The sequence below is a fragment of the Mobula hypostoma genome, chromosome 3 (assembly GCF_963921235.1).
Source record: "Mobula hypostoma chromosome 3, sMobHyp1.1, whole genome shotgun sequence".
Taxonomy (NCBI): domain Eukaryota; kingdom Metazoa; phylum Chordata; class Chondrichthyes; order Myliobatiformes; family Myliobatidae; genus Mobula; species Mobula hypostoma.
The window spans coordinates 177,702,232-177,721,924 of record NC_086099.1 but is presented as its reverse complement, the minus strand read 5'-3'; the positions used below and the strand labels follow the sequence as shown (position 1 = coordinate 177,721,924).

At 42.5% G+C, this 19,693-nt stretch overlaps 1 protein-coding gene across 9 annotated transcripts in view; it reads right to left on the bottom strand.

The window, feature by feature from the left end:
- The window catches only part of adam22 (ADAM metallopeptidase domain 22), a 356,035-nt gene that overhangs the window by 185,842 nt on the left and 150,500 nt on the right, over positions 1–19,693 (bottom strand). For all 9 annotated transcript variants that reach the window (XM_063044159.1, XM_063044161.1, XM_063044160.1 and 6 more), the window contains exon 8: positions 462–526. In XM_063044159.1, coding sequence (XP_062900229.1) covers positions 462–526 — 65 coding nt within the window. The remainder of the gene's footprint in view (positions 1–461; positions 527–19,693) is intronic.

Below are 19,693 nucleotides of genomic sequence, written 5' to 3'. Positions count from 1 at the left end.
CTGCATTGGGAATTCTTTGGCCAAGGATATAAGGCAAACAGCCAGAAAGATCCTCCCGTCTCATCAATTTTGATCAGTTGGATAAGGGCCACTTGGAGGAACAACCCACCAGTGCCCATTGGGAAGTCCGGACAATGATGGAATAGAGTATAGAGGCAAAAATTCTGCAAGGTTTGTCTTCATCCCCTTAATAAGTTTTGCAGTTGGAGGAATCTGTGCTCCTAGAGACAAAATTCAGGAAAATCGGCCCAGTGATCTATTCCACCCTTGAATCATTGACAAATGTTGAGTATTCTGCTGAATGTGAAATAGAATTCTTCATATTTTTCTATATAATCCAATGATCTAATTGAATGGTTAAAAAAACATAAAATGAACATTCTTGTATAAATTAAAATCTATATTTTCTACAATTTACTGTACATTTCATCAATCTGAGATTCAAAAAATTTTGAACACACCTGTCTTTTCTTCCTTGATAGGACAGAATTCCCAGCTTGGACAAAATCACTTCTTCCAGGCTTCTCTGAAAGATACATACAATATTAACTCAGGTAATTAAACAAGAGTGTGAACAATTACACAAACAAATACCAGCAGGGGCTGCGCTAAGGTGGTGCTAGCTGGGGCTATAGCCCCAGCAGAAATTGCAATAGCACCACCAAAGCACCACCAAGAAATTAACTGCAGCTGCTTTGCTTTCTCTGTATAGTTTTGAATACAGCTTGTTTCTCCAGTTGATCTAGTGAAACAGCGCCCCCAATTACCATAGCACCCACACAGCAATAAAGTTATAAACTCTGTCAGATCCACTCTACACTTCTGCTTATTCGTTCGTTGTCAATGTCCTGCCGTTGCTGCCCTCAGATCAGTTAAGCTGATCTAAGATCACTGAAGGTGGTGACGTCACTCACTCTTACTTACGTGAGAGATTGATAGTATACATCCAGGCGCAGATCTGTGGTCTCGCGAGACTAACGGATGCCACACGCGCACATTGTGCTTTTACAAGAGAGCGTGGTCCTGGCACGTGCATTATTTTGGCTGGCGTGAAAAATGGATCAATTTTTAGTCAGAAAACGACCTCATCCAGAGGAATCAGTGGTGTCTCAGCCTGAGCCTGTCTTAATTGAAAGTGACATGCAGAAAGAAGTAAGTGGGGATGAGGACGACAGCAGTTCATCGAAGGAGTGAGGGCGAAATAGAGGAACAAGAAATGGAGCAGGATTCGGAAGAGAACACGGATGAAGCTGCTCTTAGTGGGAGTGGGAATACTGTTAGCGATGTTAGCCAGCAGCCTGAGGAAGGACCCCGTCGGCCAGCATTAAAAAAGCACCCTTTGCAACAGTTTGGCAATCAGCAAAGCAGTATTCGTGGCTGGTTTGACCTGTACTCCTGGCTGAAATATTCAATCACAAAAGATGCTACATTCTGCTTCGCATGCAGGCATTTCCTGTGTGGAGGACATGGGTTCCATTCTGAGTCTACCTTCACTGTCACCGGTTACCACAACTGGTGGAAAGCTACAACAGCTTTCAAAACCCACCATGTAAGTGCAGCTCATAAGTTTGCTATGGAGGCATGGGCCGAAATCAGATTGAGAAAACAAGATGGTTCAAGATTGGGAAATATGCTTGATAAAGGACATGCAAAGATTGTCCAAGAAAATCGTGAGTATATGAGAGCAGTGGTTGAGTCTCTACGCTATACTGCGTGCCACGGCATTGCCCAGCGAAGACACAGGGAGAATGATGGATCTGGCAATAGGGGAAACTTTGTTGAGTTGCTCGGTGTAATTGGGAAGTTTGATAAGACTGTAGCTAAAAAAATAGAGGACAATCCTGGAAATGCAAAAAACATCCATCACGATATCCAAAATTAAATTATGGGTATTATGGCAGATATGGTCAGACATCAAATAAGTGCAGAAATCAAGGAGGCTGGATGTTTTGCCATCATGGTGGATGAAAGTAAAGACTTGAACAGAAAGGAGCAAATATTTGAATAACGAAACAGTGCTTGCAGAATTCTTGCACTTCACTCCAGCAGAAGGGTTGGATGCAGAGTCGTTTCTTAAAAGCATTGAACAGATACTCGCCCAGTGCGTTATTGATAAGAATGCGTGTACAGTTCAGTGTTATGATGGGGCGGCAGTGATGTCCGGGTGCAATAACGGGGTACAAGAGAGGTTCAGGAAAGAGATCCCGCAGGCATTATATATACACTGCCATGCTCACAGACTTAACCTTGTTTTAGTGATGTTGTGAGCAATGTACCACAAGCGGGTGAGTTTTTTGAAACTGTGCAGCTGCTTTACAACTTCTTTTCAAACTCTGTTGCCCATGATCTTTTCATGAAGAAACAGAGAGAACTGGAATCAACTGCACAGCCCGTAGAGTTGAAGAAATTGTCAGATACACACTGGGCATGACAGTATACAGCTTTGTGGGCTATAAGGAAATCACTCCCTGCCATTCTAGCTACACTACAGGATATTATGGGTCAACCAAATGCACGGAGGAAAACGGAGGCCAGTGCTGTAAATGGACTGATTGACAAGCAGTTTGCTTTACTTCTCACTCTGTTTGAGGATTTATTCCGAGTCACCAAGTTCGTGTCAGACCAGCTACAATCTACCAGTTTGGAGCTTTCGTCCGCTGTGGATTTGGCTCAGTCTGTTATCAATGCACTCTCAGCAAAACGGGGAGAGGAATCATGGAGTGAAATTCAGACAAGAGCTAGGGACCTGTGCATCAAGGCTGGTATACAGAGCAGAACACATGAAAGGAGACAGGCCCAGCCACCCCGCCGCCTACATGATTTTGTTGTTGAGGCCCAAACTGAACGCACACCTGTCACATCCTCTGATGACCTTCGCAACCACTGTTTCTATCCAGTTATAGACAGACTTCTGACTGAAATGAAAAGATGGTTCTCAGTTGAGACTGGGAGTGTTCTGACTGGAGTCTCAGCATTGAGTCCCAAACACAAATTCTTCCTAGAAAAGAATTGTCTTTGGCCAATGGCCCAATACTATGGAGTGACTGAAGTGAACCTGACTGCAGATCTACATCAGGTTCGGCGTCTGTTGGAAACAAAACAAAAGCAAGGACAGACAGTGAATGACAGTGGAATTTCTAGCTCTAATGAGACCCTACCGTGATGCATTTATAGATTTATTCAAACTAATCTGCATATCACTGACTCTGCCTGTTACATCTGCCTCATGCGAACGGAGTTTCTCTTGCCTCAGTCGCGTCAAAAATGACTTAAGGAATAGCAGCAGCGATGCTCGGAACAGCAACTTGGCTCTGTTGGCCATAAACAGCTGGAGGACCAAAGTGCTTGACATCCAGAAAATCATTGATGCTTTCACCACCAATCACAACAACAGACGGATTGTGCTTCTGTGAAAACGTTAATGGTGAGTGCAGTTGATTTTTTAAAAATTTGGGCCAAGACTAATGCTGATTATTATTATTTTGTGGTGGATACCCCATAGTCCTTATGTTTCCTGCAAACCCTAAAATATTACATTTACTGCTATTAAGCCTACTGGTTTTGCTTAGACTTCCAAGTGGTGATTCTGTTGATTTTTGTTTTAAATTCAATAGCTGAATTAATTGAGGTATTGCATGGTCAGAGTACGATTTGTCCAACTCCTGGTAAGCCTTGCATCTGTTGTTTGCCTTATTTGACTTTAATAACGGTGTATCTTTTGGCATTGCTGTCTATGTAATGCAAGTAGCAGTGGGTTCGTTTTGTGTTTTTCAGTTGAAAAGCCCGCATTTGACGCTGATTATGGGATTGGTGCGTGATTCACGTTGTCCGCTGTTGCTCGGATGCTCTGTTTGTTTTTTTTGTTTATGCTCCGTGTAGCCCAGGTTGTCTCCGATGCTGTTGACACTGTAACAGTTCACTTCTATATTAGATCTATCAATTGCTGTTGCTTGTGAATCAACAGAGGCATTTATAGTAGGCACATAATGCTTGAAACTGACTTTTTAATGCCACGCGTCTGGCAAATACATATTACCATACAGTGCATCCCTCAGCACCATCACTGAATGATTCAGCCTCACTGTAGCACCGGCAAGAAAAAATCCCTGGTGCTGCCACTGAATACCAGTGCCAACTTTTCAAACTGCTGGCCATGAAGACCCCACAATCAACAATTCAGAAACAGCTTCTCCCACTTTTCCATGAGGTTTCTGAATAGTCCATGAACAGTACCAATTTTTGTTTGCTTTTTGTTTGTATAACCTTAAAGATTATAGGGAAAAGGCAGGAGAATGGGATTGAGAGGGGAAAAATCAGTTGTGGCCGATAGTCTAATTCTGCTCTCGGTTTTATGTTCTAATGATAATTTATAGTAACTTTATATCATTGCACTGTACTGCTGCTGCAAAATGACATACAACTCAGTGATCATCAATCTGATTCTGATACGCCCTTTGGAAACAGGAAAGATCGTAGGAATGCAAGGTGATCTACTTGTTCTGCATTATATGCAGCAGATCTTCATTGCAAAGTCTGGCAGCTGTCAGTTCGTCTGGTGAGGCCCTGGGCAAAATCTTCCTTTGCTGCTGCCCAGTTCCAACATAATTCAGGACAATGACTATGCCAGCCCATTGACAGAATGGTTTTGACAGTCAGTCCATGCCAACAGGTTTCATAGCTGTCAAACTCTCAGCATTATGGAAAGTTTGTGAATTCCTTTAACTTACACAAAGACATAAAGTTATTTACATATTAATAAGATAAACTGCATTAAATATTTAAAAAGTAAATAAAGACATGCCCTGACTTAAAGAACAACTACAATACATTTAAAATACCCAAACTGAATCACGTGCAAAAGTTCACCAACTGTTACCTAGGCAGCCATCTCTCCACATTTATTTCGATAGAGGTTCTTTATATGCAGCAGATTAAACACTGCCCAGGCTTCAGAGGCACATTTTCAGCCTGTCTGAATCCTCTGAACCATCTTAGTGGCCTCCACAAGTCATCTGCCAGCAGAAAACCCACACTAGTGCTTGACTTCAAGACTTCCACAAACAGAAACAGTGAATACGACAGAATCAGCAGCACCCAGGAGAAGATCTGATCCTATATATAACCATATAACAATTACAGCACAGAAACAGGCCATCTCGGCCCTTCCAGTCTGTGCCAATCTCTTACCCTATCCTATTCCCACCGACCTGCACTCAGCCCATAACCCTCCATTCCTTTCCTGTCCATATATCTATCCAATTTAACTTTAAATGACAACATAGAACCTTCCTCAACCACTTCTGCTGGAAGCTCATTCCACACAGCTACCACTCTCTGAGTAAAGAAATTCCCCCTCATGTTACCCCTAAACTTTTGTCCTCTAATTCTCAACCCATGCCCTCTTGTTTGAATCTCCCCAGTCTCAATGGAAAAAGTCTAACCACGTCAACTATATCAATCCCCCTCATAATTTTAAACACCTCTATCAAGTCCCCCCTCAACCTTCTACGGTCCAAAGAATAAAGACCTAACTTGCTCAACCTTTCTCTGTAACTTAGGAGATGAAACCCAGGCAACATTTTAGTAAACCTCCTCTGTACTCTCTCAATTTTATTGACATCTTTCCTATAATTCGGGGACCAGAACTGTACACAATACTCCAGATTTGGCCTTACCAATGCCTTATACAAATTCAACATTACATCCCAACTCCTATACTCAATGCTCTGATTAATAAAGGCCAGCAAACCAAAAGCTTTCTTCACCACCCTATCCACATGAGATTCCATCTTCAGGGAACTATGCACCATTATTCCTAGATCCCTCTGTTCTAAAGCATTCTTTAATGCCCTACCATTTACCATGTATGTCCTATTTTGATTAATTCTACCAAAAGGTAGCACCTCACATTTTGATCCTCTGCTCAGGGACAGTCTCCTGTTGGATCCCCATATCCCTCGATTTAGCTGGTGTCATCCTTGAACAACTGAGAATCCAACACTCTACAGAGAACATTTTTTTTTAAATGCTTACGGCTCAGTGAACAACTTTTAGTCTCGTCTTAGTCCTTATGCCCTGAATGACAAAATCCTTAGCTTCCGATTACTTGGTGATCCATTAAATTTATTTTTAAAACCTCCAATCATTCATGAGGTCCTCTCAGAGCCTTGGGTTTTCTTCCAATAAGAACTCCTCTCATTCTTCTAAACAAGTGAATATGGATACCTCCTGTTCCCCCTCTCTTCACAGAACTACCTCTGGCCAGGATCCAATTTGGAGGATCTGCAATGTCCAGCCTCCAATGGAAGTACATACTTCCTCAGTAAAGGAGACAAACACTACACCGTGTGGTCTCTCTTATCCCTATACACCAATTCTCTAACACTCCATTGCTTTCCTAACTCCTTACTATATGTTTCTGTTAATATCCTGCATATTATGCTTGGTAACCAATAGTTTATCCCCATCCCTCACATGAGTCATCTGTTGTCGGCCCCCAACCAACACATATTCCACTCTCCCCTCCTACCCCTCCTTACAGTCCCCCACCCTGTTCTCATGACTATACCCCTTCCCCACACGAAACCACCACGGTGGGCTTCACAGCTGAACGGGTGAGAAGACAGCTGAAACGTCTCAACCGAAGCAAGGCTGCAGGACTGGATGGTGTCAGTACCAGGGTGCTCAAAGCCTGTGCCCCTCAGCTATGTGGAGTACTACTCCATGTCTTCAACCTGAGCCTGAGGCTCCGAAGGGTTCCTGTGCGGTGGAAGACGTCCTGCCTCGTCCCTGTGCCAAAGACATCGCGCCCCAGTGACCTCAATGACTACAGACCGGTGGCATTGACCTCCCACATCATGAAGACCCTGGAGAGACTTGTTCTGGAGCTGCTCCGGCCTATGGTCAGGCCACACTTAGATCCCCTCCAGTTCGCCTACCAACCCCGACTAGGAGTTGAGGATGCCATCGTCTACCTGCTGAACCGTGTCTACGTCCACCTGGACAAGCCAGCGAGCACCGTGAGGGTCATGTTTTTTGACTTCTCCTGTGCGTTCAACACCATCCGCCCAGCTCTGCTGGGGGAGAAGCTGACAGCGATGCAGATGGATGCTTTCCTGGTGTCATGGATTCTTGATTACCTGACTGGCAGACCACAGTACGTGTGCTTGTAACAATGTGTGTCCAACAGAGTAATCAGCAGCACTGGGGCTCCACAGGGTACTGTCTTGTCTCCCTTTCTCTTCACCATTTATACCTCGGACTTCAACTACTGCACAGAGTCTTGTCATCTTCAGAAGTTTTCGGATGACTCTGCCATAGTTGGATGCATCAGCAAGGGAGATGAGGCTGAGTACAGGGCTACGGTAGGAAACTTTGTCACATGGTGTGAGCAGAATTATCTGCAGCTTAATGTGAAAAAGACTAAGGAGCCGGTGGTAAACCTGAGGACAGCTAAGGTACCGGCGACCCCTGTTTCCATCCAGGGGGTCAGTGTGGACATGGTGGAGGATTACACATACCTGGGGATACGAATTGACAATAAACTGGACTGGTCAAAGAACACTGAGGCTGTCTACAAGAAGGGTCAGAGCCGTCTCTATTTCCTGAGGAGACTGAGGTCCTTTAACATCTGCCGGACGATGCTGAGGATGTTCTACAAGTCTGTGGTGGCCAGTGCGATCATGTTTGCTGTTGTGTGCTGGGGCAGCAGGCTGAGGGTAGCAGACACCAACAGAATCAACAAACTCATTCGTAAGGCCAGTGATGTTGTGGGGATGGAACTGGACTCTCTGACGGTGGTGTCTGAAAAGAGGATGCTGTCCAAGTTGCATGCCATCTTGGACAATGTCTCCCATCCACTACATAATGTACTGGGGGGGCACAGGAGTACATTCAGCCAGAGACTCATTCCTCTGAGATGCAGCACAGAGCGTCATAGGAAGTCATTCCTGCCTGTGGCCATCAAACTTTACAACTCCTCCCTTGGAGGGTCAGACACCCTGAGCCAACAGGCTGGTCCTGGACTTACTTCATAATTTACTGGCATAATTTACATATTACTATTTAACTATTTATGGTTTTATTACTATTTAATTATTTATGGTGCAACTAAAACAAAAGCCAATTTCCCCCGGGATCAATAAAGTATGACTATGACTTAATCAGAAAATATGCACTTGCTCGGTTCTCATCAATTGAAAAGCATCTTTTTTCCCTATCCTTCTTACCAAATTGAACAACCTCACATTTCCCCTCATGATACTCCATCTATCTTTGGATAACATTCACAGCTCAAAGGCCAACTTTAAATTTGCTGATGACACCACCATTGCTGGCAGAGTCTCAGACACGGACAAGAAGGTGTACAGGAGTGTGATAGATCAATTGGCTGAGTTACGTTACATCACTGCATTCAGCATCAGCATGACCAAGGAAGGGATTGTGGACTTCAGGATAAGGAAGATGGGAAAACACAAACCAGAGCTCATTGAAGGGTCAGCAGCGGAAAAGGTGGGAGCCAACCTCTCAGTGGATCTATCCAGGGCCCAATCATGAAGAAGGTATGCCAGCAGCTATACTTCATTAAGAGTTTGACGAGATTTAATATGTCACCACAGTTTCTACAGATGAATGTTAGGGAGCATGCTGACTAACTGGATCAATGCCTGGTATGAAGACTCCAATGCAAAGATGGAAAGAGACTGTATGGGGTTGTGCACTCAGCCAGCCCCATCAAGGGTGCAATCCTCTTCACCAGCAAGGATATCTTCAAAAGGTAGTGCCTCAAGAAGGTGTCAAACATCTTGACACCTCACCATCTGGGACATGCACTCTTCCCAATACTACTATCAGGGTGAAGTTACAGGAGCCTGAAGACACACACTTACCGTTTTAGGAATAGCTTCTTCCACTACACCATTAGATTTCTGAATGGTCTATAAGCTGTTCTTACGCTTACTCTTTGCATTACTTATATAATTATTTGTATCTCGTAGTAATTTTTGCATGTGGTGCCTGGCCAAGTGGTTAAGGCATCAGTCTAGTGACCTGAATGTCGCTAGTTCAAGCCTCAGCTGAGGCATCGTGTTGTGTCCTTGAGCGAGGCACTTAACCACACGTTGCTCTGCAACGACACCGGTGCCAAGCTGTATGGGTCCTAGTGCCCTTCCCTTGGACAACATTGGTGGCATGGAGAGGAGAGACTTGCAGCATGGGCAACTGCCGATCTTCCATACAACCTTGCCCAGGCCTCAGTCAACATCAAAAGTCGACGGACAGCCGAAGAAGAGAATTTTTGCACTATACTGTTGCCACAAAACAGCAAATTTCATGAACATACTTCAGTGATAATAAACCTGATTCTCATTTTGTTTCTCCATTCAATTAATCTGTTTGTTTCCATTTGCAGTCTCTCTGAGCCCTCCTCACTGTTCATTCTTCCCTTACTTTAGTGTTTCAGCAGACTTAAATACTTTACATGCCATCCTTTCATCTAAGTCATAAAAATTACCTGCAGTATGGATCACCCTACTCAAAAAGACTCAGGGCCCCAAACAGTACTTCCAAGTGAGGCAACACTTCACTTGTGAGTCTGTTGGGGTCATCTATTACATCCAGTGCTTCCGGTGTGGCCTCCTCTACATTGGTGAAACCCAATGCAGATTGGGGGACCACTTCGTCGAGCACCTCCGCTCCGTCCGCCACAACAGACAGGATCTCTTAGTAGCCACCCACTTCAACTCTGCTTCCCACTCCCATTCAGATATGTCCATACATGGCCTCCTCTACTGCCATGATGAGGCTAAACTCAGGTTGGAGGAACAACACCTCATATACTGTCTAGGTAGTCTCCAGCCCCTTGGTATGAACATAGAATTCTCCAACTTCCGGTAATTCCCTCCCTCTCCCTTCCCCTATCCCTTTGTCACTCTGCCCCCTCCCCCAGCTGCCTACCACCTCCCTCTTGGTTCCGCCTCCTTCTACTAACCATTGTGTTTTTCCCCTATTCTTTCTTCACCTTTCCTGCCTATCCCCTCCCTGCTTCCCCTCCCCCACCCCTTTATCTTTCCCCTTACTGGTTTTTCACCTGGAACCTACCAGCCCTCTCCTTCCCACCCTCCCCCACCTTCTTTATAGGGCCTCTACCCCTTCCTTCTTCAGTCCTGACGAAGGGTTCTGGCCTGAAACGTCGACCAATCTTTTCCACGGATGCTGCCCAACCTGCTGAGTTTCTCCAGCGTGTTGTGAGCGTTTTGGTTTGACCCCAGCATCTACAGATTATTTTGTGCTCAAAAAGAAACTGTAAAAGACTTAATTATCACCAAATACTTTTTTCAATCCTTTAAGCCAGTATTTCCCAACATTTTTTAGCTGAACACCCCCCAAAAGCACCTTCATACCTGCCAACATCCCTTTCAGGCATAATATAATGTCTAGCACCCCCATAGTATAAAAACATGTCTACCTTATGCTAACATGAGAAAAATTATTCTGCTTAAAATGTTTATTTGTCTTTAAACCTCGTTTACACAGTACCAGTGCACTGAAAGCAGCTTCGATATCAATGTGATCCTTGAAGCTTCATGCTTTTTAGCAAGAGTTGAAATATATAGTTCAAGTTGTGACAGCAAAAGCCATAAGTCCCCAAGCATAACAATATCCAAGCTGTTTCTGCCTTTTGTGAGTATGTGGTTCACTGCACTGAAGCCTCTTTCAACAAGGCAGGAAGGGAGAAATGTAATATTGGAGAGATAGGAAGTTGGGCAGAGGGAATGGTGTGGCTCTGCTGGTAAAGAATGGCATGAAATCAGTCCAAAGCTGTGACATAGGATCGGGAGCTGTTGAATCCTTGTGGGTTGATGTAAAAGAACGTTGATGGCAGTTGTATACAGGCCTCACAACAGTGGCTGGGAGGACGACCACAGGTTACAACAGGAAATAGAAAAGGCGTGTCAAAAGGGCAATGTTATGGTAGTCATGCAGATCGTGCAGATCGGTGGGAAAATCGGGTTGGTAATGGATCTCAAGAGAGTGAGTTTGTTGAATGCCTAAGAGATGGCTTTTTGGAGCAGTTCATTGCTGAGCCTACTAGGGGATCAGCTATACTGGATTGACTTATGTAATGAACCAGAGGCAATTAGGGAGCTTAAGGTAAAAGAACCCTTAGGGACCAGTGATCACAATATGATTGAGTTCAACTTGAAATTTGATAGGGAGAAAGTAAAGTCTGATGCAGCAGTATTTCAGTGGAGTAAGGGAAATTACAGTGGCATGAGAGAGGAGTTGGCAAAGGAAATTGGAAGGAGCTGCTGGCAGGTATGTCAGCAGAGCAGCGATGGTGTGTGTTTCTGGGAAAAATGAGGAAGATGCAGGACACAAGTATTCCAAAAATGAAGAAATACTCAAATGGTAAAATAGTACCACCATGGTTGACAAGGGAAATAAAAGCTATTGTAAAAGCAAAAGAAAGGGCATACAACAAAGCAAAAATTAGTGAGAAGATAGAGGATTGGGAAGTTTTTAAAAACCAGAGCAACGAAAAAAAACTTATTAGAAGGGAAAAGATGAATTATGAAAGCTTGCTAGCAATATCAAAGTGGATAGTAAAAGTTTTTCAAGTATGTTAAAAAATAAAAAAAGAAATGAGAGTGGATACAGGACAGCTAGAAAATGAGGCAGGAGAAATAATAACGGGGGACAAGGAGATGGCTGATGAACTAAATAAGTATTTTGCATCAGTCTTCACTGTGGAAGACACCAGCAGTATGCCTGATGTTGTAGTGTGTGATGGAAGAGAAGTGGGTGCAGTTACTATTACAAGAGAGAAGGTGCTCAAAAAGCTGAAAGAACTAAAGGTACATAAGTCACCCAGACTCGATGAACTGCACTCTAGGGTTCTGAAAGAGGTAGCGTTAGAGATTGAGGTGGCATTAGAAATGATCTTTCAAAAATCATTGGACTCTGGCATGAAGCCAGAGGACTGAAAAATTGCAAATGTCACTCCACCCTTTAATAAAGGAGGAAGGCAGCAAAAAGGAAATTATTGACCAATTAGCTTGACCTCAGTGGTTGGGAAGATGTTAGAGCCAATTGTTAAGGATGAGGCAATAGAGTACTTGGTGATACAGGACAAGATAGTACAAAGTCAGCATGGTTTCCTTCAGGGAAAGGCCTGCCTGACAAACCTGTTGGAATTCTTTGAGGAGCTTACAAGTAGGATAGATAAAGGCGATGCAGTGGATATTGTATATTTGGACTTTCAGAAGGCCCTTGACAAGGTGCCACATATGAGGCTGCTTACCAAGTTAAGAGCCCATGGTATTGCAGGAAAGTTACTAACATAGTTAGAGCATTGGCTGATTGGTAGGAGGCAGTGAGTGGGAATAAAAGGATCCTTTTCTGATTGGCTTCCAGTAACTAGTGGTGTTCTGCAGGGGTCGGTGTTGGGACCACTTCTTTTTATGATGGAATAGCTGGCTTTGTTGCCAGGTTTGCAGATGATACAAAGATTTGTGGAGGGGCAGGTAGTGCTGACGAAGCAGGTATGATGCAGAAGGACATAGACAGGTTAGGAGAATGGGCAAGAAAGTGGCAAATGAAATACAATGTTGGAAAATGCATGGTCATGCACTTTGGTAGTAGAAATAAATGTGTGGACTATTTTCTAAATGGGGAGAAAATCCAGGAATCTGAGATGCAGAGGGACTTGGGAGTCCTTGTGCAGAACACCCTAAAAGTTAACTTGCAGGTTGAGTCCGTGTAGAGGAAGGCAAATGCCATGTTAGCATTCATTTCACGAGGTCTAGAATACAAGAGCAGGGACGTGATGCTGAGCCTTTATCAGGCACTAGTGAGGCCTCACCTTGAGTATTGTGAATAGTTTTGGGACTCTTATCTTAGAAAAGATGTGCTGGCATTGGAGAGGGTCCAGAGGGGGATGATTCCAGGAATGAAAGGGTTATCATACAAGGAACGTTTGGTGGCTCTGGGTCCGCATTCACTGGAATTCAGAAGGATGAAGTGGATCTCATTGAAACTTTTCGAATGCTGAAAGGCCTAGACAGATTAGATGTGGAAAGGATGTTTCCCATGGTGGGAGAGTCTAGGACAAGAGGGCACAGCCTCAGGATAGAGGAGCACCCTAGCAAAACAGAGATGTGGGGAAATTTCTTTAGCCTAAGAGCAGTGAATTTGTGGAATTTATTGCCACATGCAGCTATGGAGGCCAGGTCATTGGGTGTATTTAAGGCAGAGATTGATAGGTTCTTGATTGGATTGGACATGGTATCAAAGATTACGGGAAGAAGGCCAGAAACTGGGGTTGAGGAGAAAGAAAAAAGGATCAGCCATGATTGAATGGCAGAGCAGACTCGATGGTGCAGATAGCATAATTCTGTTTCTATGTCTTATGGTAATAAAGAGCAGTTTGGTTCTTCTCAAAGGGCCAGAAGGCTTCATAATACAGTGCAGCCACATACTACAAAAACCAACATTTTATAAGCATTCTTGCTTCTGCATCTTTCTGAAATATGGTATTTTTTTCTTGCAAGCTTTCTCTTGTTCTTCCACTTTGCAAAGAAATGGGTTAATTACCCAGTCCTGTGTTTCCAGATCATACAAATTCTTGAATCAATTCTGACAACCCTTCCTCATTGACTTCAGGTGTAAGCAGAACTCTTACAAATCACAGTCTATGAAAGAGAGTGCCATACTTTCCACATAGGGAAACTGTGAGAACATTCTTCTCCCAATGTTTTGCTTATAGACTTCCAATTTTCCAATTAAAGTGGACACTGCACTTTTTGCCTGGATTAAATTGAAATTCTTACCCTGTAGTTTCATAGCAAAAGGTTCATTCTGTCATACAGATTGGCTAGGTTTGCCACTTCTCCATGTAGAAGTTCAATTATGTTTCCCAAGCTCTTGTTGAGTTTGAGCAAAAATTCAACCACAGTGTCAAAAGATCAAAGAAACATTTAAGCAGCAGCCTCTGAACAGCCAACGCACTTCAGTGTGAAGAAGCAAGCATTCAAACTCTTCATTATTATTCTGGCATAACTGGTAAAATATTCTACGACTTAATAGGTGGCTTTAATTTTGTTGATAGCCGATATTACAAGAGTCATGCTTGGAAAAAGTTGCTTGCTAAAGTTTTTGTCTGCGAGATGTTGATGATAAATTACACGATGGATTGCAAACAGACTAGGAATTTCTTTTTTCATAAATGTCACTAAACCAGCATGGTGACCTGTCATATATGGTGCTCCATCTGTTGCACAAGAAATCATGTCCCTAATTGGAATACTTTTAACCTCGATAAACATTTTTATCTCATCATAGATTGATTCACTGTTGATATTTGTTTTTAACTTTTTACTAGAGTATCTTCATAAACTTTTCCATTTTTGATAAACCATACATATGCCATTAGCAATGCCTCATTGTGTCGCAGTAGATTCATCCAGTTGTATCCTAAATTCTGTATTTTGTAGCTCTGTGCATAGTTGATACTCAATGTCTTCACTCATTTCATCAATACCCTTCCACCAATTGTATGAGATTTTCCACACTACGCTATCATTTTGGAAATTCTATAATAAGCTATGAGGCCGCTATCAAGGTCATTTTTAGCTTTCTTGGCAAATGACTTGAGTGTGCAACACTTTTCAAATGCTACTTTCATCTTCTGGAACTGAGTAATATGATAAGTAGCCTTTTCAGGGTGTCTTTTACAGAAGTGTTCCTGAAATCGTGATGGTTTCATGGCTTCATCAGACAGTACAGTATTATAAAGAAGACACATGGGGCGTTACTGATCTGACAGGAATGGAATAAAAACAGGTATACTCCAGGTATGTAACATTGCATTGACTCACTGTCTGTAGTTTCTGTTTCTTAGCAGGATTAGAATTCAAGGCTTCACCACCTCCAGACTCATAGAGATTGCACCATATGTATTCATCCATCATTAATGGGGCTAAATTAAAATAAAAATTTAATACAAACTGGGAATGCCTATTAGATATTGACTACAACAGTGAGTTGTCACAGATGGAACGATGGTAGTGGCACACAAAGGAATGGCGAGGTAAAGATGAAGACGATTACAACAGTGAAAATTACGTTGCCAAGGATTCAAATTGAAATCCGAATTTGATTGGGATAGAGCTAGTGTTTGACAAACTACCTTAATACTATTCCAGTTAGCATGATTACCCAATCACCTAAGGTCTCATAATCCCCAAAGATGGTTCTTAACCGCACATTGGAAGCCGAGGTTGCTTTGAACACCTCAAGAGGAATCCTTGGGGTTGGCAGGTTCACTGATTGGCTCTAATTCACCATCTTATTCCAACCAGCATTGTTTTGTTGCATTACCAGTTTTCCATAAACCTGTCCTGTGTACTTGATTTACCAACTGTTAAATTGCATGAACTCATTCCATGTCGCAAGTAAAGGGGAACCATTAGGCAGCACGGTTGCTAATTTATGCAGACCCAATAATGCCTGTTTGGTGTGTAAGGTCGGATGAAATTGCCGTGTTTCAGACGCATTGTGATGACAAATGCTCAGTGCCTGCCGAAGTATGCTTCTTTCTGTGTTCCTTTGCCTCATTCCTTTCTGTTGGAATTGCCTGCTTTACTAATGGTCGGTCAGGTCCAATGCCTCTAGTTAGGGTGCCACTTACCACCGCCCCCCAAGAAACTTGAACACCTCCCAATGACTTCTATTTTCCCTAACGCCTCCTGAGGGCACATAACCATCCCTGTTGGGAATCACTGCTTTAAGCAATCCTATGGACTCACTTTCGTTGCCTCTTCATCTCACGTTCTCAATATGTATTGCTTACTTGTAATTATTATTTCTTTCTTTTCTTTTTACATTCACACAGTTTGTTGCCTTTTGCATATTCACTGTCTGTCCTGTTGGGGGCAGTCTTTCAGAACCCCCACAATTCGCCTACCGAGACAGCCAATCGACAGACGACACAATAACCACTACTCTACATACCATCCTTACACATCTAGAGAAGAACGATGCCTATGTGAGAATGCTGTTCTTGGACTACAGTTCAGCATTCAACACCATAGTTCAACCCAGGCTCGGCAGGAAGCTCAAAGACCTCGGCCTTGACCCTGCCTTGTGTAGCTGGATCCTGGACTTCCTGTCAGATCGCCAGCAAGTGGTAAGAGTGGACTCCCTCACCTCTATCCCTCTGACTTTCAACACAAGAGCCCCTCAAGGCAGTGTCCTATGTCCCCTCCTTTACTCCCTGTATACCCATGACTGTGTCACCACCCACAGCTTTAATCTGCTAATTCTATTTGCCGACGACACTACATTGATTGGCCTAATCTCAAACAATAATGAGGTGGCTGTTGTGTTCTTATATTTATACGTACCGTGAGTTAACAATAAAGAATCATATTCTGGAAGAATTAGAACTTTTATTTACAGTAACAAAACCAAACCACACCACATTTTTACCAAGCTATGTTCCAGACGATTCTATCATTTCTGCACATGCTCAGAACTCTCTCCAATCACATTCTTACATGTGATGTCACCACATCTTCCTTTCCTTAAAAAGAAAAACAATTAGCAACATTGACCATAACAAATGCATAATTTATCATGTCTCTATCAGTCTCTCTGGGGGTTTACGAACACGAGTAGACCTTTTAAGTGGTTCACACAGTTCTTGTGTTTCGTTGTTATTTCCATGTTTTGTCTGGTCTGCATCAGTTAACTGAAACTCTGAAGTTGGCTCTTTCTTGAGGTTTTTGCAACAACTTCTTGACACTGCTCCTTCTTCTGTTTGGACCGTGTATGATCTGGGTTGTACTTCTTCAAGTACTGTAGCTTTCTTAATTCCTTCCACTTCCATTTGTAATGAAATATGAATCTTCTTTTCTTCATCTAATTCATTCATTAACTCTGTAATCTCTTTTTTTATGCTGAGACTTCATCATTTCAATAAAACTTCTCAATTCCTTCACTTGTGCTTTCACTTCTTCAATTGGATCCTGATTCTTGTCACTCTTTGGCTTCAGATCAGTATTGTACAGTACCGGCAAGTTTGGCCTCTGTCCTCCTGCAGAGGTGAGATTGTCATGGAATGCATGGTCCATTGATGCAATGTGTGTTACTTCCAGAGGGCAAAATTGCAACTCCTGGTTTTGGTGGCAATGCTCTGGGTCTTGGGAGCTTTCTTTATGACTTCTAGCCGTTCCATTCTGTCACTGTATTCTGACTCTGTGTCACTGTCCAAGACTAACATTATTTTCACCGAATTCAGTCTCTCACAGGCAGATAGACCCAGTATTGACTTACATTATTTGGCACCACCACAAATGAAAGCGTGTGCACAATGTCTTTGTGTGATACTTTTGCCACACATGTTCCTTTAACTGGAATGTCTGCACCTGAATACCCAGTCACTTTTATATTTGTCTAATGTAACTTTGGTCTTGGCATTAATGCATTGAACTCAGATTCTGCAAGAACATTTACTTGTGCTCCAGTATCAAGTTGCAACAGAATATTGTTTTGGTTCACTTGCAATGGAATAGTCCAGTCATTCTTACTTTGTTTGTTTTCACAAAGCACATCTATATAAAACTCCAGTTCATTTTTAAACACTGCATTTACTTGTTTTATTTTCTTTCTACTTCTGCAACAGCGGGAAAAATGGTAACTCTTACCGCAGTCGTTGCACATTTTCCCATATGCTGGACACTGTTTAGGCCAGTGCTGCTGCCCACAGCGATCACATAGCTTTTTTCTCTCAGATGACATCTTGCTCTCTGTTGGTTTTGTTGTTGTTTTATTATTATTTCTAATATGTTCATGCTTTTCCACAGCGTCTACGTGGCAGCTCTCAGTGAAAAGTTCTTTAGCCTGTGATGTTACTGTTTCTGAAGCTTTGCAAAGCATCAAAGTTTTTTCCAAGTCTAAATCTTTTGCTCTTAATAGTCTTTCTCTCAGACCATTATCCTGAATGCCACAAACAATTCTGTCTTTAATGAGAGAGTCTGTCAGCTCTGCAAACTCACATGTTTTGCTCCGGTGTCTCAATTCAGTAACATATTGATCAATTATTTCACCAGCTGTCTGTGCACGTGTAAAAAAATGTATGCTTTTCATATGTCAAAATATGCTTCGGTATACAAAATGCTTCAAATTTGTCCATTATCGATTCCAATTTTAAATTATCTCCATCTTCAAAAATAAAGTGATTATATACCTCAATTGCGTTGTCACCGATTATGTGGAGTAGAAGTGCAGCTTTCGATTTTTGCAGTTTTCTACCAGCTCCGATTACCAATAAATATATTTCAAAACTCTGCTTGAATTTTCTCCAGTTCTCAGCTATGTTCCCAGTCAGCTGATGTGTCGGTGGAGGTTGCAAACCTTCCATTTTTAAAATTGTTCGCAAACACTAAAACAGTTTGAACTCTTTTTTCTTCGATTATCTTTGTTTCTCCCATGTTAGCGAACATATTATTCTTCCAGACCGACTTCTGGCACCATGTTGTGTTCTTATATTTATACATACCATAGGTTAACAATAAAGAATCATATTCTGGAAGAATTAGAACTTTTATTTATAGCAACAAAACCAAACCACGTTTTTACCAAGCCATGTTCCAGATCATTCTATCATTTCTGCTCATGCTCAGAACTCTCTCCAATCACGTTCTTACATGTGATATCACCACAGTGGCCTACAGTGAAGAAGTTATCTCTCTGACACAGTGGTGTCAAGAAAACAACCTATTCCCCAATGTCACAAAAACAAAGGAGCTGGTTGTGGATTACAGGAGGAATGGAGACGGGCTAACCCCTATTGACATCAATGGATCTGGGGTTGAGAGTGTAAACAGCTTTAAGTTCCTCAGCATCCACATCACCGAGGACCTCGCGTGGTCTGTACACACCAGCAGTATGGTGAAAAAGGCTTAACAGCACCTCTTTCACCTCAGACAGTTGAGGAAGTTTGTTATGGGCCCCCAAATCCTAAGAACTTTCTACAGGGGCACAATTGAGAGCATCCTAACTGGCTGCATTGCTGCCTGGTATGGGAAATCTACTTCCCTTAATTGCAGGACACTGCAGAGAGTAGTGTGGACTACCCAGCACATCTGTAGTTGTGAACTTCCCATGATTCAGGACATTTGCAAAGACAGGTATGAGGAAGGGGCCTGAAGGATCATTGGGGACCCGAGTCACCCTGACCACAATCTATTCCAGCTGCTACCATCCAGGAAATGGTGCCACAGCATAAAAGCCAGGACCAACAGGCTCCAGGATATCTTCTTCCACCAGGCTATCAGACTGATTAACTCACGCTGATCTGAGTGTATTTCTATGTTACATTGACTGTTCTATTTATTATAAATTATTATAAACTACTATAATTGCACATTGCACATTCAGACGGAGATGTAACGTAAAGATTTTTTACTCCTCATGTATGTAAAGGATGTAAGAAATAAAGTCAATTCAATTCATTGATTCTACTGTGTTTCTTGTATGTACTGTGAATGTCTGCAAGAAAATGAACTATGAACTTCGAACTTTGAACAGCATTAATTACTTATGGCCACAATTCTTCATTTTAAGTGCAGCCTTTCATGTAGCATCCTATCAGATAACTTTTCAAAATGCACACATTCAAAATTCACTAGTT